This window comes from Pongo pygmaeus, chromosome 12 (assembly GCF_028885625.2).
Source record: "Pongo pygmaeus isolate AG05252 chromosome 12, NHGRI_mPonPyg2-v2.0_pri, whole genome shotgun sequence".
NCBI lineage: Eukaryota > Metazoa > Chordata > Mammalia > Primates > Hominidae > Pongo > Pongo pygmaeus.
In genome coordinates this window covers 88,177,347-88,204,585 of record NC_072385.2, presented here as the reverse complement: position 1 = coordinate 88,204,585, position 27,239 = coordinate 88,177,347, and the positions used below count along the sequence as shown (strand labels likewise).

At 36.3% G+C, this 27,239-nt stretch overlaps 1 protein-coding gene across 2 annotated transcripts in view; it reads right to left on the bottom strand.

The window, feature by feature from the left end:
• SRBD1 (S1 RNA binding domain 1) overlaps positions 1-27,239 on the bottom strand; it is a 231,295-nt gene that overhangs the window by 141,690 nt on the left and 62,366 nt on the right. For both annotated transcript variants that reach the window (XM_063648752.1, XM_054475213.2), the window contains exons 13-14: positions 25,900-25,990; positions 25,115-25,222 (exon numbers count right to left, since the gene is read on the bottom strand). In XM_063648752.1, coding sequence (XP_063504822.1) covers positions 25,115-25,222; positions 25,900-25,990 — 199 coding nt within the window. The remainder of the gene's footprint in view (positions 1-25,114; positions 25,223-25,899; positions 25,991-27,239) is intronic.

Below are 27,239 nucleotides of genomic sequence, written 5' to 3'. Positions count from 1 at the left end.
ATTACACTCCTAGGTATATATCCAAAAGGACTGAAAGCAGGAATTCAAATCCCAGCACTTTAGGCGGCCAAAGTGGGAGGATCACTTGAGCTCAGGAGTTCTACACCAGCCTGGGCAACATGGTGAAACCCTGTCTATACAAAACAATTTAAAAATTAGCCAGGCATGGTGGCACGTGCCTGTAGTCCCAGCTACTCAGAAGGCTCAGGTGGGAGGATCGCTTGAGCCTGGGAGACTGAGGCTGTAGTGAGCCATGATCATGCCACAGCACTCTAGACTGGATGACAGAGCAACATCCTATCTCCAAAAATAAGAAAGAAAGAAAGAAAAAAAAAAAAAGGAGGAGAAAGCAGAGATTCAAACAGATGATGTATACCAATGTTCATAGCAGCACTATACACAACAGCCAGAAGGTGAAAATCACCCAAGTGTACATCAACAGACAAATGGATAAACAAAATATAGTATAGATTGAGCATCCCAAATCCAAAAATCTAAAATAAAAAATGCTCCAAAATCTGCTACTTTTTTTTTTTTTTTTTTTTGACAGAGGGCCTCATTCTGTTGCCCAGGCTAGAGCAGTGGCATGCACTGCAACCTCGACCTCCCAGGGTCAAGTGATCCTCCCAGCTCAGCCTCCCAAGTAGCTGTAGCTGGGACTCTAGGTATGCACCACCACACCAGGCTAATTTTTTTATTTTTAGTAGAGATGGAGTTTACCATATTGCGAGAGCTAATCTAGAGCTCCTGGGCTCAAGCGATCCTCCTGTCTCAGCCTTCCAAAGTGCTGCGATTATGGGCACGAGCCATGCATGGTGCCTGGCCCAAAATCTGAGCATAAACATGATACTCAAAGGAATGCTCACTGGAGCATTTTGGATTAGGGATGCTCAACTGTTAAGTACATAATGCAAATACAGTTGACCCTTGAACAACATGGGTTTGAATCATGCTAAAATTTTCCTCCATTTCTGCCATCCCTGAGATACCAAGACCAAGTCCTCCTCTTCCTTTTTCTCTTCTGCCTACTCAAATAAAGATAAGGATGAAGACCTTTATGATGATCCACTTCCACTCAATCAATAATAAGTATATTTTCTCTTTCTTACAATTTTCTTAACATTTTGTTTTCTCTGGCTTACTTTATTGTGACAATATCGAATACAAGACATATAACATACAGAACATGTGTTAATCAACTGTTTATGTTATCAATAACGCTTCCAGTTAACAGTAAGCTATTACTAGTTTTAGGGAGTCAAAAGTTATACACAAATTTCTGACTACACAGAGGGGGTCAACATCCCAACCTCCACATTGTTCAAGAGTCAGATGTATTCTAAAATCTGAAATCTTAAAAAAACTTCTGGTCCCAAGCATGTGATATAAAGGATACTCAACATGTGTATAAAACAGAATAATTAATGAGTCAAAAAAGAAATGAAAAAGGACATTAGAAAATATACTTTGAGATAAATAAAAATGAAAACACAACATACCAAAACTTATGAAATAAAACTAAAGGATATAGCTAAAATTATAGTTATAAATGCCCATATTAAAAAAAGAAGAAACATCTTAAATCAATAACCCAACCTTCCACCCAAAACGCTGGAAAAAAAAAAAAAAAAGGAAACTAAACCTAAAGTAGGCAGAAGGAAGGAAGTAATAAAGATTACAGCAGAACTTAATAAAATAAAGAAGAGAAAAATCATAAAGAAATAAACTCCAAAGTTGAACTCAAAAGTTGGTTCTTAGAACATATTAACAAAATTGACAAACCATTAGCTAGATTGACCAAGAAAAAGAAAGCAAGACTTAAATTACTAAAACTAGAAATGAAAAGTGGACATTATTACTGATCTTAGAGAATTAAAAATTATTATAAGAACAACTATATGCCAATATATTAGATAACACAGATGAAATTGACAAATTCCTGGAAAGACACAAACTACCAAAAATGACTCAAAAAGAAATAGACAATCTGAATAGACCAATAACAAATAAGGATACTGAATTTGTAATTTAAAAAAAAAAAAAAAAAAACTACCCACAAAGAAAAGTCCTGATCCAGGTGGTTTTAAAACTGAATTCTACCAAACATTTAAAAGAAGAATTAATATCAATTCACAAACTCTTCCAAAAAAAAGGAGGGGAGAACACTTCCTAACTCATTCTAAAAAGCCAACATTACCCTAACATCAAAATCAAAAAAAGACACCACAGGAAAAATACCAAATAATATCTCTTATGAATATGAATGCAAAAATTCTTAACAAAATACTAGCAAACCAAATCCAACAACACCATCACCAAGTGGGATTTATCCCAAAAATGCAAGATTGATTCAACATCCAAAAATCAATTAATACAGTACATAAAATCATATCAACAAAATAAAAAACAAAATTCATATGATCACAGAAACAAAAGGAGTTTGACAGAAGGCAGTATCTTTTCATGATAGAAATACTCAACAAACTAGAATTAGAAGGCAAATTCCTCGATCAGGTAAAAAGCATGTAGGAAAAACCCACAGTCAACAACACAATTAATGATGAAAGACTGGATGTTTCCCCTAAAATAGGAACAAGATGAGAATGTCTGCTCTTGCCACTTCTATTCAACACTGCATTGAAGCTTCTAGCCATGGTAATTAGGCAAGAAAAAGAAATAAAATACAAATACCCATAGTAGAAAGGAAGAAGTAAGATGATCTCTATTCACAGATAACATTATTTGCATATGGAAAATCCTAAGAAATCCACTAAAAACTGTTAGCTCTAATAAACATGTTCAACAAGTTTGCAAGATGAAATATCAATTATAAAAACCGACTGTATTTCTACATCCTTGCAAGAAACAATTAAAAAAATGAAATAAGAAAATTCCATTTACAATAGCATCAAGAACAACAAAATATTTAGGAATAAAGTTAACAAAAGAAGTATCGAACTTATACTCTGAAAGCTACAGAACATTGTTGAAAGAAATTAAGGAAGATCTAAATAAGTGGAAAGACATCAAATGCTTATGGATTTAAAGACTTAAGACTGTAAAAAGGACAATAATCCCCAAACTGATCTACTCATTCATTGCAAAGGCCATCAGATTTCCAGTTGATTTCTTTGGAGAAATTGACAAGCTGATTCTAAAATTCAAGTGGAATTGAAGGGGATGCTGAATAACCAAAACAATCTGGGAAAAAACAAAGTAGAAGACTCATATTTTCCAATTTCAAAACTGACTATGAAACAATAAAAATCAAGACAGTGTGGTTATAGCACAAGGATAGACTTACAGATCAATGAAAGAGGACTGAGAGTTTACAAATAAACACACATGTCTACGGTCAACTGATTAGGACAGGATTCTAAGATAATTCAACGGGTAAAGAACAGTCTTTTCAACAAATGTTGGTAGGACTACTGGATAGCCACAGGCAAAAAAAATGAATTTGAACCCTTACTTTATACCATGTACAAAAATTAACTCAAAATTTGTCAATAACTAAATGGATGTAGGCACTAAAACTATTAAACTCTTAGAAGAAAACATAGGAGTTCATCTTCATGACCTTGGATTTGGCAAAGTGTTCTTATATATGGCACCAAAAATCTGAACAACAAAGGAAAAAATAGAAAAGCTGGACTTCAAAATTTAAAACTTTTGTGATTCAAATGTAATCAACAAAAATGTAAAACGACAACCTACAGAATGGGAGAAAATATTTGCAAATCATACACTTGGATAAGGGACTTGTATCCAGAACTGTAAAGAACTCTTACAACTCAATAATGAAAAGACAAATTATCTAAATAAAAAATAGTAACAGTTTTAGTTATAGGAAGAATAAGTTTAAGCGATCTACTGTACAACATGGTGACTATAGTTAATAACAATATATTGTATTCTTAAAAAATGCTGAGAGTGCATATAAAGTGTTCTTACTACAAAAATATGTGGGGTAATGCAGATAGATGTTAATTAGCTCCATTTAGTCACTACACAATGTATATGTACTTCAAAACATCATGTTGTACATGATACCTACGATTTTTACTATCAATTTAAAGAAAATATTAACATTTTTTAAAGAATTAAAACCACCAATTAAACATACTATCATGCGTTTTATTAGGTTCTAAAAATAAATGAGCAAAGAATCTGAATAGACATTGAACCAAGAAATACATACAAATTGCCAATAAGCATATGAAGAAGTGCTCAACATCATTAGTCATCAGGAAAATCCAAATAAAAAACCACAATGATATACTACTTCATACCCATTAAGATGGTTAAACCCAAAAAGTCAGGTAACCGTGGCAGGTTGTAGATAAATCAGAACCCTCATACACTGCTGGTGGGAATGCAGAAGAGTACCACCACTTTGGAAAACAGACTGCAGTTCCCTAAACAATCACAGAGTTACCATACTACTTCTACTTTTAGGTGTATACCTAAGAGAAATAAGCCCATATGTCCACACCAAAACTTGTACACGAATGTTTACAGCAGCATTATTCATAACAGCCAAAGAGTGGAAATAACTCAATGTCAATCAACTAACAAATGGATAAATAAAACGTTGTATATCCATACAATGGAATATTATTCGGCCATAAAAAGGAATGAAGTTCTGATACATGCTATGACATGAATGAACCTCGAAAACATTATGCTAACTGAAAGACGTGAATTACAAAACACCACATAATATGACTCCATTCATAAGAAACATTCAGGACAGGGAAATCTATCTATAGAGACAAAGTAGATTAGTGGTTGCTTAGGGCTGGAGTAGGGAAGGTGAGAACAGGGTGATGGGAGAGAAGTGAGTGAGAGCTAAAGTGTACAGGTTTTTTAGATGAAAAAGTTTTAAAATTAGTAGTGATAGCTGCACATCTGTGAATATACTAAAAATCGCTGAATTATATACTTCAAATAGGTAAATTATATGGTGTGTGAATAATATCTCAGTAAAACTGATAAACAAAATAAATGAATCGAGACTTCCAAAAACAATAAACAAAATCAGAAACAACCCAAATGTCAATCAACTCAAAAATAGAAAAATATTGTATAATTACATAATGCACCACTGAAAATGAATCACAGTTAAATATATCAAAATGAAAGAATATAAAATAATCTTCAGGAAGAAAAATCAAGTTACAGAAGAGTAGGATTCATATAAAGGAAACATGCAAAATAGCAATGGAATTATTAACACAAAACTCAAGAGCATGAATAGCTATGGAGGGGAAGACAAGAGATGTGAAAAAGAAGGGACAGCCGGGGACTTCAAACGTACTGATAATGTTGTATGTCTTAAGCTGAGTGCGATCTGGGAACACAGATCATTTAATCATTTTAAGTTGTTTCTATAGTTTTTAGAAACGTTTTTTAAAATGTAGCTTTAATCTGAAAAGCATACCTTTTATTTTTTATATCTTCCATAGTCCTTATGGGAGTGCCTTATTCACAGAAGGCTCTTACATATAAATATGAATATATATACATACTCTCCACATACATTATGTGCGGCGGGAGGGGAGCCAGCAAGTTTTAAATCAATTCAAATTTCTGAGTGCCAACATGGGCAAATCAGTGAACTATCTTCCAAAGGGATGAACAATGATGATTCTTCCTACCCCAGTCATAAATGAATTTCCAAAAAAAAGTTACATAAATCGGTACAGTACAAAGGTGGCTATATATTAAATGTTATGGAAGTACACAGAAAATTTTAGGAGAGCACAGACGAGGGTGAGATTAATTCTAACCTGAGATAAATTAGAGAATTTCATGGAGAATGTATCTGAGTCAGGCCCTGAAGGATAGGTAAGATTTTGATAGGCAGAGGACGAGGAAAGGGTATACCAAGGGAAGAAAACAGGATGAGCAAAAATAATAATGATTATTACACATTTTGAAGTTATAATAAAAATAACTGCTAATATTTACTGACTGTATACTATGTGCCAAGCCCTATTTTAAGTATTTTCTAATGTACTATTCAATTTAATCTTCAAGAAAACCCTACGAAGTAGATACTATTATTATCCTCACTTCAGAGACGAAGAGACACAGGGAGATTAAGTAACTTAAGCACAGTCACCATGGTAGTAAAGGATGAAGCTGTAATTTGAACCTGGTTCCATAGCCTACGCTCTTAACTACCAAAGGGTAGAAAACTTCCACCTAACACGTTCAAAGAACTAAATTCCAACTTACCTTGTATATCGGAATCATTGGTGTCTGAGAATACATGGTATGAAAGGAAATGGCACTTAAATGGAAGCCACTGAAAACAGGAGCCAAAATTTCATTGTAAATAATAGGAGCAGATCAGGAGAGATTTAGCTGAGGCAATTTTGAATAATAAAACAATGTTGAAAATGGATTTATTTTAGCTTATATATTTAATAAAATATAGGATGTAATTGTAACTCTGGCCTAATTCTTATAATGAATAAACTGTTGATTATATAATTCTTTAAACTGTATGATTCCTTAATGAATGGCATAATGTAAAAATAAATATGGAGACCCAGCTTATAAATGCTTGAATGATGAACACCATGTCTTGGGTTAAGAAGTGAGTATCAAGAGACTATATATGAAAAGTAGGTTGAGGCCAGCTCATGAAAGCCTTAACATCTCAAAAGAAGAATGGTAAACAAGAGGCACTGGAAGGAAGAAATAGGAGACACATTTCAGAGACAGAATCAACAGGACTTCATGGTAGTTTGAATGGGGTATATGACAGAATAAGAAATCAAAGAGTACAAACGTTGTGCCCAAGAGAATTAACATCAGTAAAGGAGGGACTTATAAAAGAATAAAAAAACACATAAAAATAGGTTTGGGAGCCAAAGCAATAAGCTAAATTTGGTTGAAACTGAGGTACTAGAGGGGTACTCTAGAGACTAGCATAAGCCATTGAATCTGAGTCCATGTCTCTGGTGAGAACTTGAAACAATGTAGACTTAGAACCCACAAGAGGCAAAAGGTGAAGCTCCAGAAGTGGATGAAGAGATTATCAAGGAAAAGAAGATATACAGAGAAGACAAAGCAGGTGAGGAAAATATCTGGAGTGTTGTCTAAGTTTAAGAGTGGGGAAGAGGTACAAGAATGCCTAGAAAAAACGATTAACAGGCTTAGAAGTACAATTACCAAAAGCAGGAGGGAAAAACAGCAGTGTACGAAACTGAAAAGGAATCTAGATAAGCTAGAGCTTAGAAGAGGCTGCTGGGTTAAACATAAAATGGTCAGTGGATATGCTTTTACAAAACTTTGACTCTACCATGCCAAGCACTGTACAGATAAAAGTGCTCAGAAAATGTGTTGAGTGAATGAGTAAATAAATTTTGATAGTCAAAGGGAAAGAATTATCCAATATAACCAAAACATTCCTAAATATGTTAGTGAAAATGTCAATAATTAATAGTACTATAGTAAGATCTCAGGCTTAACTGTAGAGAGGATTTTAAAAGAAGTATTTCCCTTCTATATAATGACAAAAAAGGATTCTGTGCATGCACTAGATTTTGGAGACAAATATCCCCCAAGATATTAAATTCAATAAGACAGATACATTTTACATTTTCCCAAGAAGCAGAAACCTGTCACTTCTCACTAAGGAAATGTAGTCAGAAGGAAGATGAGGAAAAAGCAGTAAAAAAATGAAGAGTAGAAACAAATCAAACCTGAAAGAACTAAGATATTTCAAAGGCCCAATATGTTACTGACATGTTCTTAGGTCTGCTTTCTTTATCCACTTCTTATACTTCCCTACCAAAAACCTTGAATGAGAAAAATGTCAAGTCCAAAATCCGAAAATTTGAACAGGGGTCCCTAACACCCTTCCAGTCTTTCTGCACCCAATAAAAATTTTATTAAAATAGAAAAAAAAGCTGATTTCATGGTAGAAATTTTAATTATTACTTTTCTCACCAAAGTCTAAACCATCTAAAAGCAGTATTTCCTATTTAGAACCAGATACAGAGTCTCCCAAATGGGTTGAGTTAGGGATTCTCCAAATAGGAGAGAAGATAAGAAAGAAAATAGGTATCTGGGTTCCTCTTGTATAATCAGTGAATTTTAACTCAAATTAAGCCTAGAACCTTGAAGACAAGGAAATCATTGAATGCTAGAAATTACAGCATACAACAATAGAAAGACTTCCTCAAAGCATTTCTCCTTATGAAAGACAGTACAGAGGCTTCTTTGCATCTATATCCCTCAAATTTTTGGTGATACTAAAATCTGAATTCTGAGCCAGAAATATTCCTAATATATTGCTGGACATAACTTAAAATAGGAAGTAGAATATGACAATGGCAATGATGGCAGCAGCATGGTTTAAACAATGGAACTATCTAAATTCAAACCAGGAATTAGAAGGGTGGCCTACCAAACTTCTTATGTAGTCCTAGATTGAGGAAAACCATTATGTTGAAAGGAAAAAGAAAAATGCTTCAAAAGGTAGTGAGAATTTTAGGTAAATGGACTAACTGAGTAAACACAAGAATCAGTCAAAAATATACCCATCAACTGCTAACCTGATGACTCATTTGCAAGCTCAAGTTGCTTATCACTAAGTAATATCTTACGATCCTTGACTAGGTGGACTCTTATTAATCAAGTTTTAGACTAGCCAGTAATTAATATATTTGAATGACAACACAACACTAGGGCCAATTCATGTGCTATAACAATGCTGATCCTAAATTAGGTAGGATACACAAAACCTCAGAATATTTAAAAAAGAAAAAAGCAGCAGCAGCAGCAGCAGCATGAATCAAAAGTCAATCAAAGGACTCCACAACTGTCCACCTCAGGAAAGTTAAAGTGCTTACAAAATAAGATCTTAACTTTCTAAGCAATATCATGCTTCACTGTCTCCTAACTGTCTATGACTATGATGGGTCATATCAAATTACTAAAGACACACATCCTATATATGAAAGAAGATGCTATTAACTGTGAAGAGGAGCAGGACAGAGGTTGAAGGGAAATGTGGTATGAATAGAAAGGTATAGCACTTCCAACCTTTTTTCTACTACCCAGTTCCTAGTATCAGTCTCTAAAGCCCAGAGGTCACTCTTCCAAACACAGGGGCTGAACCATATATGGTACATGGCAATGACAGCAAGATGTTCTACTTTGCCTATGTCAACAAAGGGGCAAGCTGGACATGGTGGAGCACATCTATAATCCCAGATACTCATGAAAGGCTGAGCCTAGGAGTTCGAGATCAGCCTGGGCAACACAGTGAGACTCTGTCTCAAAAACAAAAACAAAACAAAGAGAAATGGGCAAGATGTACCTCTCCACCCACTTTCTTCAACACAGAATCAATTGTCAAATAATTTGCATATACTGCTCCCTACACACACATACTAGGCTATCTCCCTTCATAAAACCCCAAGAAACCTCAGTAGCTCATTCTATACTGATGGTTACAGTCTGTCTCAAATATCTGCTTTCCTTGAAAAGAAAAGGTCACTACCAAACTCCTCTGTGTCAGTTGTTGTGTTGGTTTCTTATCCTTTACAGGCCAAAGTCTTTAATTCAACTAACTGCCAAGTCCAGGTCTGGATTGAAATTTATTTTCATGCTCACCGTATATAAATAAAAAGATAAGCAGCTAAGTGAAAACAATATTACAGAATGTCAAGAGAATATATGACTTTAAAGCATTTCAATACATAAAAACGCACGTTAAAAATACTATTTACAAAAAAGTTTTTATTACAATAGATTTTTAAAGATCTCCACAGGTCAAGGTTACATTAGTAAATTGAAAATAAAGTACATATTTGAAGGCAAGTAAATATTTTACAAAACATTCCATAATTTCTATTTTCCACTATTCAGATTAAGAAAGTTCTATAGTAAAGACGATAGGAATAGATCCAAAGACAATCATGGTGATAATCCAAAAAATAAAATGCTTTTAAATATTTTTTCTTAAGTAGGGAGAAACAGCCAACTAATATTTGTGAAACAAAGAAGTAACCAGGGTTTCAAAACTTAGCTGTAAGTTCTACCCCCATATATTCAGCCTAGAACAGACAACAGCCTCTAAAACATGTTTACAGGAAAATAAATATTCCATAATACACATGGCAAGCCTTCTCTGAGTCCTGTTTCCTTTGTTCTTTCTTCAGACTCAGTTTCTCACTTTACAGCTTCTTCTCATATGACTCAATAAAGAATAAACAGGCTGGAAGTTAAACTGGTTGAACAATCTCTGAATAAGATACTGACACTGCCTTTTATTCTTTCTTTCACAAAAGTTTGATGACTTTTCTTTGGCCACCCTCTTCAGTCTTCTGATAACCAAGATGAGTGCCTCCTCCTCTTAATCATAATCATAAGCACTGTATTAAAGACTCCCCAACCCAAAGAAAAACACAAAAACCATCTTGGGAGGGGCACAGCTGAAAAAGAACATGTTCTTAACTTCTCATTTACTCTCTTCTCTGGCTAACTTTTGCCATGCCGCTGCCATCACCACCATCAGCAGCATCAGCACCATCACGACCACCCTCCCCACCACAACCCCAAGACTTAAAACAACTGCTTTAAATTTCTTTTAGTGCAGCAAGCAATAGCTTGTAAAAGGATGCAAACCAGCTGAAACATTTGACAGACAGTGTTAAATACCAGGGAATTCCTATCAACCAATTTACTTTAAAAGGTGCTTTGATGTTGGCTATCTTTCACGTACCTCTTTCATGGCACATTAATAAAGAAAACGGAGCTGAAGTAAATCAAGACCCAAGGTCATGTCTAGAATTACAGCACTTTAGGTACCTGATGAAATAGGGATTAATGCTGCATGAGTAGAGAATAAATAAAAGCACCTCTACCCACCAATCAGGCAAGTTTTAAAAGTGCTTCTGAACTTTATTCTGCAACTAGACCTGAGATATCTTTAATCCCCCATGTCCTTGAAACCTAATTATCATAATGTGAACCCAAATGTTAGGGTTCCTTCAAAATGCAAGTGCTATGAAGCGGAAAAGTAATGGGAATTAAACTGGGCGTAACCTTAGAAATGTACGGATGTGGGGAACTTAAAAGAGGTATTTCATTAAGTTAGGAGAGCATAATACAAAGATTTAGCCACATAAAATACACTAGAATCGAAAGGTATACCGACCCCCCACCCCAGCCAAAAAATATATAAAACACAAATAAGGTGAACTCAAGAACTACTGTTTTCAACTATCAATTTCTGGCCCCCGAATCTCCAAGTTCTATACAACCAAAAGAAAAGGATCTCAACAAAGGATTTCAGTAATTTTGAATTCAACTAATGCAACTAAAATCAGAGAGAGAACCAAAATAATTCTTCACAACCCAGTTTAAGAAAAAACCTAGATATTCCCTCAATAAGAAACTGAATACATTTTTTAAAACGTGTTGGCCAAAGGTGAGGCAAAACAGTAAGCTGTTTAATCCCAAAGAAAAGAAGGAAATATGGGTAAGAATAGGCCAAAGAGTCAACAATCTTAAACTAAAAATGGTTCCAGTGGTAACCATTCATATATCCCTCACACATCTAATTTACCCTAGAAACTATGATGGAAAAAAAGAGCTAACACTGCTTAATAGAAATACATTCTTCTTGAATTCACTACATTACCTGTTGTTCACCAAAACACAGAATTCAGCAGAAGTTAAGACTGCACTGGACCCTATCTACAGAGATGGTTACTAAAAGTCCTAAAGGATGGACACTACAACCCTAATACGGTTCCTAACTTCACCAAGAACACCATTAATAAGAGGGTCTATGTATAATTATTTCATCTACCTATTTACAAGTATTAAAGTCTTAGAAACTATCCTTTTCTACTCAACTGAAGTCTCTAACAGAAAATACTGTTCATCTGATGTATGCTCTTTAAGAACAAAATTGTATACAGGAAATTGGTGAATTCCACTCTATTTTCAAAATGGCAGTAAAATGTCAGTTTGGAGGAGTATCTAGGAGTGTAAAACTGTACATATGCAAACTGAGATTAGACAGAGAAAAAAAAGTAAGGCATTGTTTCCTCCACTTCTAAAGGTTACCAAAAACACTGATACAATCCCAAAGTTCATCAATTGTTACATTAATGCTGAACATGTTTAATTTACATTTTAGGTTCTGTTAGAGCCTAAATATACTTGTCTAAACAGGACATCTGTTTTGGTTATAATACATTGTATCTTTGGCAAGAACTTATAATAAAACTAACAAAAACAATCAAGAATCTTTATTGCATCTGGCAACAAAAGCAGATTTGTAACCAAAAATCTTAAGACAAGAAATGACCATCACTGGGCTTTAGGCCAATTCTAATCTAAGGCAATAAACAAAGATCTGCAAGAGGGGCTACAGTGAGGGGGTGGGGTAACTCCTGCAGATATTTAAATTGGACTTACGAACACAAAAACACATGGGTTACAAAACTGGTAAAACATTTTATTTTGATCAAAAACAGTCAAACTGAATTCAAATCCAAATAGTATTTTAAAACCACACACACATGTACATACACACACACCCAAATTATTCATTCCTTATGTCTCCTTTCCCAACATACTTCACTGAAATGGTCTATTTAAAATATGTATTTTTAAAAACATTCTGCCTTTCAACAAAATGAACATAAATTGTACTGATTATAAAACATAGTTTTATTTTTTAATTTACCTTATATCACAAACATCCTAGAAAGGAAACCCTATAAACAAGAGCCTAGTGTTTATAATAGTCACAGAAATGGAGATGAATATCAATAGAGAAAAGGCAACAAAATTCTAGAATGTCACAGTACATCATCTCAAGCCATCACTGTAGAAAGAAATGAGAAATTTAAATAACACAGCACCTTAACTTGTCATTAGGCATGATAATCTGGATATTAGTTTTAATATCCAGAAAACAATTTAGGCTATCCCAAGTTCCAAGGATGATTTATGGTTTTTATCATTCCTAGAAAACTGCATATAGAGACAGGATATTTAAATACAAAAATCCTGATTTCAAATTCCACTTGTGAAACGGAAAATACCGCACTAGTGAGAAATTAACAACACCAACCACATCTTTTCCTCCATATAAAACAGTATCAACTTCATAACATTATGAACTTATATAGCTAGATAGATTTTAAGTTATATAGCTAAGCTTACTGATTTTTTGGAAAGTAAGTTTCTTTAAACCAAAGCAAAAGAAAAAGGTCCAGGTGGTTCAGGACAGGAGAGATCTGCTGCACATTATTCTGATAAAGTCACCCACAGAGTAAAAAGAAACCCTAGAAATCGTCCAAAAATCTCTACCAAAAATTCCCCCTACCATCACAAAATTAATGTATCCTTGTTAAAATTCATATTGTTAGATTAGGTCCAAAAACTCAAGTCTTTCAAAAACTTTTTTGGTCCTGATTCTAACACACCTCAATGTCCACAAATTTGAAAAGCATGTCTCCAACTCTTGACTGAATTATTGACTAAAATATTAACTAATAGGATGTTTGTGGCACAACACTAGAGACCTCAAATCAGACACCAACACATTAGCTAATCAACATCTTTTTGGGAGCCACATAACCAAATCTCCACTTTGTCCATAAGGGTATTAAGAGACTATCAATAGCTGTGCTGAGGTCCAGATGTTTCTACCAGTCTAATTTTCCTAATAGAAAATGAAATAGGTTAAGACCAAAATGTTTTAATTGTAAGAAACGCATGGTGATGTCCAGTGGTTATTTTTCTACTGTCCCTTCCTACCTAACTGCTCATCAACCATTCTTTTATAATTTAATAATAATCTTACCTGTTCAAGATTACACTCAGTCATCTATATAATCTATTTTATTTTCCCTCTGGAACATCAAAATAACTTCGGTTCATCTCCAAGCTTCCACAATTTCTCAACAATTACCAACACTGGTATCAAAATTTTATGTACAAGTCCACCCAGAACTCCAGAAAATGTTTCATCTGGGCCAGAAGATAAAATAAGAAACAGAAGATCTCTTAATATCTTCTTATTTTAATTATATTTTACTTTCTTTTATTGATACTTACTCATCTTTTCAGCCCCCCAAATCATCCTATCTCACAAATCAAAAGAGAAGTTGAACAAGTCTACTCTTTTATCCACTGATTAGGATTATGATATTATCTAGAAGCAATGAGATTTCTTTTCTAACTCTCTTTACCCAAAGATAATCATTAAAAGACTTTTATGCTATACATGGGGGGAAGCAGGAAAAGGAGGGATTCAGTTCTTAAGTTTTGGTCTTCCAGAACTATTTTTAACAGATCAGTAACTTACCTCTTACACACATTCTTGGTTACTTACACTTCTTTCAGCTTTGTATATGTCCTTGTAAAATCCACACCTGGCAGGGAGTATGCAGTCAATACATACAAATTAATTTATTTTTAGTTCCTAATCTTTTTCTGGTGGCAAAGCCCCTGGAAGTCAATGTGCTCTATTGAGAACACAGTAGAATATTTGCATATTACATAATATAATTAAACATATAAGAGCTAAATGAGATACTAGTTACTAGTAGACATCAACAAATTAAGAAAAATACATAAATGTAAAATAAATTGTTCCAAACTTGGTTTGGCAAAGAAACTTTCTTGTATGAATGACGTAATTCATACAAGAAAGGTTCCTTTCTTTTTTTTCTTCTAGGGGAAAAAAACATACTTGATAGAATACTTAAGCAATTTTCTGACATACTCTAATAGGTAGAAGACTTGTTCTAGCAAACCAATCACCCAAACATTTTTGTGTTTTTCTCTACTGGAATTATGTTCTCTTTTCCATAAAATTTTGTTACAAAGAGTGCATCCCTGAATTGGCCTATTAAAAGCCTTCTGCCTTGAAATAAGATTATAATAAAGTTTTACCATGTGTTAATAACTAAAGTATTTGTAAAGTTTTCTTTGACATGAGGAATTTTAATTGAGATTGGGAAAATTCTATCCATTAATTTAACTTTTTTCCAAGGAATATGGTAAGGATCATGGCTCATTATTTTACTGCAAGAGCACACTTGTCCAGCTTACATATCCCAATGTGTTCTGAGAACCATTCCTCCATTTACTTTCCTTCAGAGGATCTTTTGCAATTGTATAAGGTAGTCTGAATTGTATTTCTAAAAGCTTTCTAACTTCTCAGTAAAGACTCTCGCGGGCCAATCTTCTCTCTCAACTTTGCATTTTTAAAGGCTGAAAACTGTAATTTCATAGAGCAATGCTCCTCAAACTTTTATGATCAACCATAAGAAATACATCACAACCCAGTACACATACATACATGTAACCAAAACAAATATTCATGAGGCAATACTTAGCTTACTACATGAAATGCCCTCCATTTCCTATTCTTTTCTATTTAATTTTTAAAATGCTGGTTGAGACACACTAAATGGACTTCACATTTCACCAACGGGTTACAAGTTACAATCTGAAAAACATAGGCTCATACGACACAGAAAAATGAGGATAAAGAGAACATGAATCTGGATAGTATGGATAAAGGAGGACACAAATTCATCACACTTTACTTCAGCACTGGAGGCTTCTTAAAATGTGTCTCATATACCAAGAATATCGGTTATACCTATACTTATCTAAAAATTGTACTTCTTGTCACTATCACCTTACCTTGCTTTTAATTCTGATACAGAATTTTTCACCAACTGACATATATAAAAATACACACACACTTATTTTTTTGTCTGTCTTCTCCACTGGAATGCAAACTTCAAGAGGGGTAGGGACTTTGCCTGTACTGCTTTCGCTCCCAGCACACAATACTGTACCTGTCACATAGTCTTGGTTCTGAGGGATACTCTGCTGACTGGATGACTGAAACAGGAGTAATGGGATGTTTTTGTTCTAGCTAAAGCATCAAAGGCCTGTTTTGCCAACAATAGCAATCATCCATCTGTGTCCTATAAAATGGGTGTGTTTTGGGAGGAGGGACAAGAGTTAGAGTCGAGAGAAAAAATTTCTTTGGGAAGATGATTGGGATGCTATGCCATTTTTCCTGCTCTCTCAACATTTCACATAGAAGATTATCTTATCCATCACATGCCAAGTGGAAGGTGCTTTACTGGGAACACTTCATGAGCTTCACATATGCTCCCAGAGTATGGAGTGCTAAACATGCCTTAGAAAAATGAAAAGGAAGAGCTACCTCTGAGGGCACAGAAAAGTACAAGAGGAAGGCAAGGATGGGTAAGAAAGAGAATAGGTGCAAGCCTAAGGTATGAGAGAGAAAATTTAAAAGGGAGACAGCTGTGCTAAGGATAAGCTGTTGATACCCATTGGAGAGCAGGCAAGGAGGTATGAGCCAAATGGGCCTGCAGGAGGAAGTGTATGGTAGGCTTTCAACAGATTCTGTCCAAGAGGACTGAGCAGCGAAGTAACGCAGATGAGAATGGCTGGTCTGAAGCCCAGGGCTAGAGAAGGAAAGCCATAAACAGTCAACCAAAGAAGATATCAGCTACATCACAGCTTCCTTGCAGGGGAAATCTCAGAAAACAAAAATAGAAAAATTCTTCATAACACCCCATGAAAGGAAGCATCAGCAATTGTATTTGGGCCACCCAGAGGGCCTTACCCAGAATGCAACTGGTCCTACTTCCTAAGACCATGCTCTTTTTTCCCATGCTACTCCACTCTGAGGACTAAACTTAGAGGGATCAGAAAATTCAGCTAGTGAGTTAGGGAAAATAAGAATAACAAAGAGGAAAAGAGACAGGACACTAACTACAAATCCCGATAAACTAACCTGCAAATCCCGATAGTGAAATAGCATCTTCCGGAGTGAAAGAGGCCTGACATTTAATTGAACTTATCTCAAGTTTGGATCTCTGATTATTGCACTAGAGAAGATATTTCAACTGCTGAAATGAGACTATGCTAATAACTAAGAGGGACTGAAAAGGCTATGAGACCTGTCCATTATTTCAGCCAGGAATGAACATGAGTTCATTCAAACATGAGTTGAATAAAGAGAGGAGGTAGTAAAGAAAAAGTTGTTCTCTTCTTGTACCTTACTGAGTCTATCTCATTCAATCTGACATTTATAGGTGATAAATATTTGTTGAATAAATGAATGCATAATAACTACAAGAAAATATATAAAAACATTCATAGGATTCTCTGAGTAGTGACAGTACCAATAATTTTTATTTTCCTCTTGGTATTTTTCTGGACTTCTCAAGATCTCCCTCTTAAGCATCCTTTAAAAAAAAAAGAATATTAAATTGCCAGAGAATGAAGGCTATATTATATACACGTTTCCACAGGCATAGATATCCTGAGGAAAGAACTAAAAGAAACAAGTAATTCTTAACTCAAAAGTGTAAATTTAGATGATTAAAAAGATCATTATCTATTTTTTTTTTATGGTCTGTTTTTGGTGTCTGAAAATAGCAAATTTTACATTTAAAGAAAATTTAAAATACAAAACCAATGTGAGAAATTAGCTACCTGGATTCACCTTTTACTGAAAACAACTAAAATACTAGACCTATCTTCTTAAAGAGATCTGTGAGTTGGCAAGCAAGAAATTTTTTTGCTAAAAAAAAAAAATGAAGTATATGTGGGAACCTTGATTTCTGAAGCTGACCTTCAGCTGAGGGCATCTGCTGAACCAAGTGCGTTTTATTTTCAAGTTTCATGGCCTTACAGAGCTTCACAGAACCAGAAGAATAAAATACAAAACCCAGGATCCATCTAAGATATAGATGTTAACAAAAGATCCCCCAGCTACTCTCACATATGTAAAGCTAGGACTCCAGAGTTACGTTAAACCCTCAGTATAAGAATAAAACAGAAATACAACTCACTATACTCTACCCCCAGGAGATCACAATGAAAATGGACTATCTCAAACTCAGTCACAGGCTGATGTAGGGGGGAACTACTGATGAGAATACGGAACCATAAGCCATCTGTCTGGTCTGCAGCCTAAATTCACACTACCTGGGTGGTCAGAAAAAAACTCAGGCTGAGAATTTAATTTAAGTGATCCCAAACTGGTAGTATCTAAGGGAGTGTAGCAGAAGCAAATGCAAATCCTCTTTGAAGCAACTTACCATCAGTCCAGGCCTAAATGAATTCCCACAAAGTTCCACCAAAATAAAAAGCTTACCATAAAAACTGAACAAAAAAGGAAAGAAAGCATCACAAAGCAGAACCAGCAATTACAGCATATAGCAGAAATAAACTTGCAAGGATTCTAGAATTATCACACAGATTGTAAAATGCAAGATTTAACATGGTTTTAAAAAAGACAGGCTTGAAAATATAGCCAGGAAAAAAGTGTTAGAATCATCAAGCAGATTTGAAAAACACAGAACTTCTAGATGAAAAATAAAACTGAAATTAAAAATTGAATGGGCCAGGCGTGGTGGCTCACGCCTGTAATCCCAGCACTTTGGGAGGCCATGGCAGGCGGATCATGAGGTCAGGAGTTCAAGACCAGCCCGACCAACATAGTGGAAACCCTGTCTCTACTAAAAATACAAAAATTAACTGGGCATGGTGGCAGGCGCCTGTAATCCCAGCTACTCAGAAGGCTGAGACAGGAGAATCACTTGAACCCAGGAGGTAGAGGCTGCAGTGAGCTGAGATTGTGCTGCTGCACTCCAGCCTGGGCAACAGAGAGACAGTCTGTCTTAAAAAAAATAAATAAATAAAAATAAATGAATAGATGTCAATTCTCCAAAAATTAAATTACAGACTTAATGAGTTAAAACTATAAAACTTCTAGTACAAAACAGAAGAAAATCACAGTAACCTTGATTTTGCCAAAATTTCTTAAATAGAAAACAAAAAGCAAAAACTATACCAAAAAATTGATAAATTGGACTTTCTCAAAACTAAAATTTTTGCTATTCAAAAGATCCTGTTTAAAAAAAAGTGAAAAGCCACAGACTGGGAAAAAATGTTTACGAAACATATACCTGACAAAGGGCTTAATTCAGAATAAATGAAAATACTCTTATTCAATAATCACAAGGAAAACAACCCAGTTTTTTAAATGCAAAGATTTGAACAGATACCTCACCAAAGAAGATACATGGATGGCAAATAAGCAAATGAAGATGCTCATGATCATTAATCACTAGGAAAATGCAGATTAAAACCACAATGAGATATCACTACATATCCACTAGGGCAGCTAAATTTAAAAGGCTGACCATACCAAGCACTGACCATAACTTCATAATTCCATTGAGGATATGGAGAAACTAGTGTTATGGAATCCTTAGGGTGTCACTTTTCCAGCCAGACACCTCTGTGGCCAGTGGTGCCTTTGTTCGAGTTTTGCTCAGGCCCCCTGGGCTTGTTCCACTCACTCAAGCTGGCAGGCTGTGCTTGGCTGGTGCTATACTGGCCCAGATCTCACCCTGCCAAGGGTGAGCCAGGTGTAGTGCGGTGAGCGGTGTGTGAGTGAGCACAGGGTCCGCCCACTGTGCACAGCTAGGCGTGCCAGCTGTGGCAGGGCAGGTGGTGCCATGCAAGGCTGTGGCTGGACCAGATATATCACATGCAACTACCACTGCAGACACCCACATCTGGACGAGGGGAACGCAGTGGTGCCTGGAAGGTGGGAGATGCCAGGAACCACAGAGTCCCAAAGAGGGTGTCATAGCCCTGGCTTAGGGAGCACCTAGGTCTGGGCTCCCCAAAGGGCTGCAGCTCTTTTCTGCTTCTCAAGGTCTGCAGCATGGCAGGCAGGAGGGCATGTTTCAGCCCTGTTTGTGTTACAGCTCATTCAGATCCACCATTTCGTGGAACCAGAGTTCTTGTCCCACGTCCAAGAAAAATAAGGTATGTGGACAACTGGAGGGTAAGCAAGGCAGAGAGGAACTTCATTGAGTGACAGAACAGCTCTCAGAAGACCCGAAGTGGGCAGCTCCTTTTCGCAGGCAGGTTGTCCCAATGAGTGTCTAGCTCTCAGCAGAGAGGAGACCCACAATGGGTAGCCCCTTTCTGCAGGCAGGTTATCCCAATGAGTGTCCAGCTCTCAGTGGAGAGGAGACAGGCAGTGGGTAGCCCCATTCTGCAGACAGGTCTCCTGACAAGTGTCCAGCTCTCAGCAGAAAGCAGACCCAAAGTGGGTAGCTCCTTCCCATAGCTGGTAGTCCCAACATCTGTGTCAGTCTGGCTGAGTCCAGGGTTTTTATGGGCTCAGAAGGGAGGAAATGCATGCTGATTGGTCCATGGGCGGCCATGGGCAGGTCTGGAAAAAGTACCATAAGTTCTCACTCCCGGCCACAGACTCCACCCAGAACTGGCAACCTGGCCTCCAGACTTCACGTAGGCCCTGGCTTGGAGGTGGGGGTTTCACTGAGACCTGCCCCTTGCTGCCCAGGAATGTCTGCCTCCCACCATCAACATGCATCCATGGTGCGTGGGCTGTTTGTGCCAGGGGACACCGGTAGGCCTGTGCCAAGCTGCCCTTAGCCATCACCCCACCCCAGCCTCAGTCCTGTGTTTGTTGGTGCCCAAAATCCTGAACAGGCTGAGGCAGCAGGGGCTGGTGTCAGCACTGCCCCAAGTGCATGCACACCTGTCCAGGTCACAACAGTGCCTAGGCTCGGCCACAACTTTGCTCTGTTCTGGAGCGGGTGCTGGGAGCAGGAAGAGGACAGGGAGCTGGAGCAGGCACTTCCGAGCCTGCAGGGGAAGGGGCATCGCAGGCCCCTGAGAGCGCAGGGATGCCCAGGTCCAGAGCTGCAGCTGGGCAGCTGCAACTGTGCCCAGGAGCATGGGGCTCCTGCCCCACTAACCTGGTAGGAGGTGGGGCTCCTGTCACCTGTGGAGCATGCAACCCCAGCCACAACTCCCCTTCTGCAGCCGGTGTCTTCCCAGCAGCTGCTCCAGATGGGCTGCCACTGCCACCACTAGAATTCTGATACATTGCTGGTGGGAAAGTAAGATGGTACAACCATCTTGGGAAAAAGCTCGACAGTTTCTTAAGTTAAACATATACCATATACCATATACCATATACCACGCAACACAGACTTTCCACACCTAGTTATTTACCTAAGAGAAATGACAGCATATATCCATACAGACTTGTAAACAAATGCTCATGCTGCTTTATTGGTAGTAGCAAAAAACTAGCAACAACTCGAATATCCATCAAACAGGTGATTGAATAAACTAATCGTGATACAGCCAAACAATGAATACTGTTCAGTAATAAAAAGAACCACTGGTTTCTGCAACAAGGATGAAATCTCAAAATAATCATGCTCTATGAAAGAAGCCAATAAAAGATTATACACTGTATGATTTCATTATGTATAAATCTAAAAAACACAAACTAATGTACAACTACAAAAGCAAAATGAGTGCCTATCATATGTCAAAAGATTGAAAATTGCAAACCATTCTAGCATATACTTTAAACAAATGACCTATAAAACTGTAGAATTTTTCATGAACATTTTCAACTTTCATTTTTTCATGAACATTTCAACTTCAACTATCACAACTCAGTATGTGATAACTGAGACTTAGCATAGTTACATTCTGCAACTTAACTCCAGTTTAACTTTTTGCTCCTTTGGTAATTAGAATTTGCAGCTTTGGATGACTTGCCCCATAATATGTGTAAGTATCATGATTTGTAAGGTATTTTAAGGGTAGGGAGAGAAATGAATGAGAGAAAAGATAGATGAATGGGTCAGGTTTCATGGGGTTTATGAATCAGGATGGCGTTGGTTAACCTATGGCAGCATGTCAAGGCAAAGAGTGTTGGAAGGAACAGATAAGAGGAAATGTGCTGGTAGACATGGCTGGAAAAGGTTTTTCAGGATGAGTGGCTGACAAGATTATAGAAATACCTATCAGATTATCTGTTTGGAAGGTATTAAAAATGGCTGCCAGAGAAACCCTGGAGATTTCAATTTCAATGTAACTTCACAGTGTAAGATGAGAAAACATGGTTTTCTCAAATAGGCACTTTGAATTGGCAAAATGATAATAAAATGAAATTAAACAGCTGATTTTTCTAAAGCACTTGCTATAAATTCCAATTAGATATTTGCATCATTTAAAAACTTCAAAAGCACATAATATTAGCAAACAAATGCAAAAAGTACGTTAAAAGACTAATACACTGTAAGTAGAGTTAAATCAGAACTGCAAAAATGGTTCAACTGTAGAAAATAGCTACTATAATTAACCACACGGGTAGATTTTGAAACCGCACATAATTATAGCAGAAAGGAGAAAATAGACTATAGGAGAAAGACTACCATCCAAAGCAAGTCTTAAATTGCAACAAAATGGGGCTCTTCTGAAAGAAAATGCCTAATAGAGACTATATTCATAAAAGTACAAAGAAGGCACCGAAGATCCTGGCTAACACAGTGAAAACCCGTCTCTACTAAAAAATTAGCCAGGTGTGGTGGCGGGCACCTGTAGTCCCAGCTACTAGGGAGGTTGAGGCAGGAGAATGGCGTGAACCCAGGAGGTGGAGCTTGCAGCAAGCTGAGATCGTGCCACTGCACTCCCGCCTGGGTGACAAAGCGAGACTCCGTCTCAAAAAAAAAAAAAAAAAATTTTTTTTATATTAATGGGGTCTCCCTAAACTCAAAGATTAGCCCACACGTAACATATTTACTACAAATAGCCTTAAAAATAGGAGATACATAACACATTCCATTTTAAATCTTCACAGTGGTCAATGGTGCTAACAGGTAAGTAACATTTCCACAGATGAAGATGCTAAAGCTAAAAGAGGATTAAAAATAGATGGCTAATCAGAGGCAGTAGGTGGCAGGCCTGAACCTAGGTCGTCTCTATAGCCCACATACTTCACTTCATACCACAGCACCTATGGTGAGGCTCAACTAAAATGGCATCTAATTCATATCCATTAATAAGACTGAACATCTCATGATACCATGACACACAGATTTATTATTTACACAAGTACAATAGACATTATTACTATCCAAAGTGATAGATTTTACTATCATCCCTATTGCATCAAGGTGAAAATGAACTTCATGTAGGTTTATTAATTCGCATAAGAAAATACTGTCTCTAATTTCACAGCACTTTTAAAGACATATAATTTATATTTATAATAAAAGTACGCATATAAACAAATACAAACACACTCATAAAAAACACAGTTTATTAAAGCCTTACTGTTTTGTTGTAATTTATGTTATCTCACTTTTAATACTGTTAAAAAATCTGTAAGGTAGATATTCTTTTCCCCATTTTAAAAATGAAGGAAAGTGAAGCTAAGAAAGGCTAAGTAACTCTTCAAAACCTACATAACTAGTAAATGATTAAAACAAAAGATGAGGCTGGGCACAGTGGCTCACGCCTGTAATCCCAGCACTTTGGGAGGCTGAGGCAGGCGGATCACGAGGTTAGGAGATCAAGATCATCCCGGCTAACACAGTGAAACTCCATCTCTACTAAAAATACAAAAAATTAGCCGGGCACGGTGGCGGGTGCCTGCAGTTCCAGCTACTCGGGAGGCTGAGGCAGGAGAGTGGCATGAACCCGGGACGCAGAGCTTGCAGTGAGCCGAGATTGTGCCACTGCACTCCAGCCTGGGTGACAGAGCGAGACTCTGTCTCAATTTAAAAAAAAAAAAAAAAAAAAAAAAAGATGAACCCAGATTTGTGAGACCCCACAGTTCATCCTTTCCTTTCTAATAGTACATACTGCCTGAAGTTCAATAAAGGGATATTCTATAAGCAAATGCAGAAAAAACTGAAGACATCTTCACTACTTAATATTTTTTATGATTTGAAAGTTGTACTTGTAACCACTACAAATGTATGCAAGATATTTACATGAAATTAATGTGAACAAGTTAAAAAAAAAATCAGAGAAGGTACCTGAAATAAACTGAACCAGCTACATCAGCGCTTGTATTAGTTTCTCAAAAGGACTGGGTGCACATTTGCAGTTCTCAGAATAGGGAAGATCCATAGTATTTCCCAGACCAACTTAAATTACAACAACAGAAAGAGGGAAAAATTCTGCAGTGGATGTTTCAATCTGTTTCCTTCTTGAATCATGATCCCATGGCACCTATCAGTTTGTTCCCCACCGTCTCTTACTCCCCTTATTACCCTGAGTTTGTTTTTCTGACTGACTCTGACTACACTCTTCGCACTCTTGACTATACTAACTGCCTGGCCCTTACCTTTTGGCCTACCTACACAAATCCTAGAATTCTTCCTGTGTTAGGTTTTACTTTCTGTTACTTTGTTGATCCTGTCAGTCACCTACTCATCAGTCGACTATTCTTTTAGTTATTAGTTTTCTCACTAGCAGTGGGAGACAGCTCTTGATCACTTTCTGTTAAATATCAGTCATTATAACTACCCTCTCTCCTAGAATTAAATCCTTTAGGACTTAATATTCTACTATAGTTTGGAAAAGGTAGACATGACTATTGAGATCCAAAGAGGAAGTAGGGAAACAATGGTGAAAGAAAGCAGAACTACTACAGATGCACGGGCAAGACTAGAGAAATTGGGTCTTTCTAATCCAAAGCTATTCACAAGTTATCTTTATGCCTATATGAAATAAAAGTTTGTGACCAAGGGATAAATGAGGAAAGAATACTGGAAATACGTTTAAATTCATAATACTTACCTTGGCTCTCAGTTCTGAAGGGTAATGATTCATAGGCTTCAAAGCTTTGGGAGAAGAAGGCTAAGTTATTCACAGTCTACTAGCTGCTAGCCTGGTACATCATTCTACTTATTCAATAGTTAACTAGAACCCTCACACAATGTATAGCCTAGAAAATCCGATGAAACTGAGCCCTAACGTGCTGCTTCTGTAAGAGGTTTCTGGACTCTGTCCTGCTCTAATCACTCCTGTCTCAAATTTCTCCAAGAGTCAGACACTTTACATTATCCTGCAAAGTTCTCATGAACACCAAGAGGTGGTCTGGAGGGCAAAGAAGATGTACGTCTTAAAAAGAGAAAGGAGGATTCATCACAAAAGGAACTTTAAAGTTCCCATGCTTCTCCAAGAAAAGAGACATAAGTAACAGCCTTACCAGTAAACAACATCCAGTGGTGCAAAATAATTCTTCATTATCAGGTCAGCAAAGTAAGCTTCTGTTTCCCGGCAGGCAGTTCCATTTCCAATCACTACTGTGCTGCAGCTTCAAGGCAGAAACAGAATGACAAACTGAATTTCAAGGTATGCTTTTAAATCAACTGGAGAAAATGTACAGAATGCACAAATACTATTATATGATTCTCTTATTCTCTCATATATACAAGCAACCTGTCCACTGTTGCATAAGGAAAACACAGACTTATATAGAATAAAAGACACTGCCCTGCATTTGGTATAGGAGGCAGCAGAGAAGTATTTTACTGTCACACTCTCTCAAAAAAGTCAGCTTTCTTCCCATCGAGAAGGAACCAAAATCAGACATGAGTAAGTCAACTCTGGAGCATTCTAAGCCACAATAAAGATATTATGATTACATTATATCACATATTGTCAATTTCTGAAACTTCTAACTATAACCACATCTATTCCTCAGATGGAAAGAAGGGAGGGAGAGAGGGAGAAAATTGGAACAGAAGAATGAACTGCTCACATCTGCCCATATTATCTCCTTTATTTGTGAAGGTGGCAAAGGAAGGCAGCAGCATTTCTCAAGTCTCCACATGCAGAGTTCTCCAGCAATTTGCCCCAGAACTGTTTCATATGGTTTCTTCTCTCCTACAAAGGCACCTCCCTTAATCCCTCCCTCCAAATTAGGGGCTTCAAAGGTATCTCTGGTTGGTTGAGCCACTGAAATATTCAAAAGATTACTTATTTTCATACTTGAAATTCAGCAAAAGCATCTTTATTTTCTCCGCCTCTCGGAAGCCTTGTCCACAATGCAAGTAAACCACATCAGTATGAAGTATCTGACCTTTAAAAAATGAAAAGAATAAGCCATTTTGCAAGAAATTACAAAGTGAAATACATGAATGATTTTATTAAGCAAATTGTAACAGAAAAGGAGACTGGCTTGTTTTTTAAAATGAAGTCTGAACTATCCATATTCACTAAATCAGATTCTTCCTAAACTCTCTGAAGTATTGCTCCTTTCAATTTCACAGGATTCTGTTTCCTACACAAAACTACTATTAATTGGAGAATATGCTAGGATATCTAAAAGAAAAATGGTTTTCACTAACATCTAACATTAATAGTAGTAAAAGCAAACATTAACTGAACTGTTAGTATATGTCAGACACTGTTGTGAGACTACCCTATTTCTTTTTTTCTGGTTGTAGATACATGACTTTATTTACCTTGTGCATATTTAACACTTATGAGCTTTTCTATATTGCATTATACAGAAAAATATTTTATTTTTTATTGAAAATATTTTTTAACAATTAAATTTAAAATAATTAAAATTATTTTGATTAAAAGTATTTTTTAAAATTTGAAGATAACTACCTAAAGAATAAAACTGAGCTAAGAGACTAACTTAGAAGTTAGGAAAAGAACAGCAAAATAACCCAAAGAAACCAGAAGGTAGAAAATGTTGAAGTTAAAAGCAAAAATTAACAGAAAAAAATACAACAGAAAAGATCAAGAAAGTTTAGTTACAAATCACTTAAGAGAAAAACATACTTTTAGCAATACCAATCAAGTAAAAGAAAGGACAGAAGATACAAATACAGTAATTATATTAGGAATAAAAAGAAGATATAACTAGAGATTGAGCACAGGTTTAAAATATCTACCATTATAAACAACTTTATATTAAATTATGAAAACAGATAATTAGAAATATCTTACCAAAACAGCTTAAGAATATAGATGTGTTTGTGACATTTTTAAAACAATTATCCTATAAGCAATACAATAACTGAAAACTGATCTAACAACATACCCAAAAGAATCATAATCAAGTTCCATTAATCTAAGGAAAGTGTGACTTGACATTTTAAAAAAATCTAGTAATATAATTCATCACAGCAACATAGTAAAGGACAAAAGCCATATGATATTTTAACAGATGCAAAAAAAAAAAAAAACACTGATAAAATATATTTCCCACTGGCTGTAAAATGAACAGCATAAAAAGACAACTAGGATAACAAAAACAAAAAGTCATGACTATATCTAGAACACAGATAAAATATCCCCACAAACCCTCCCCCCCC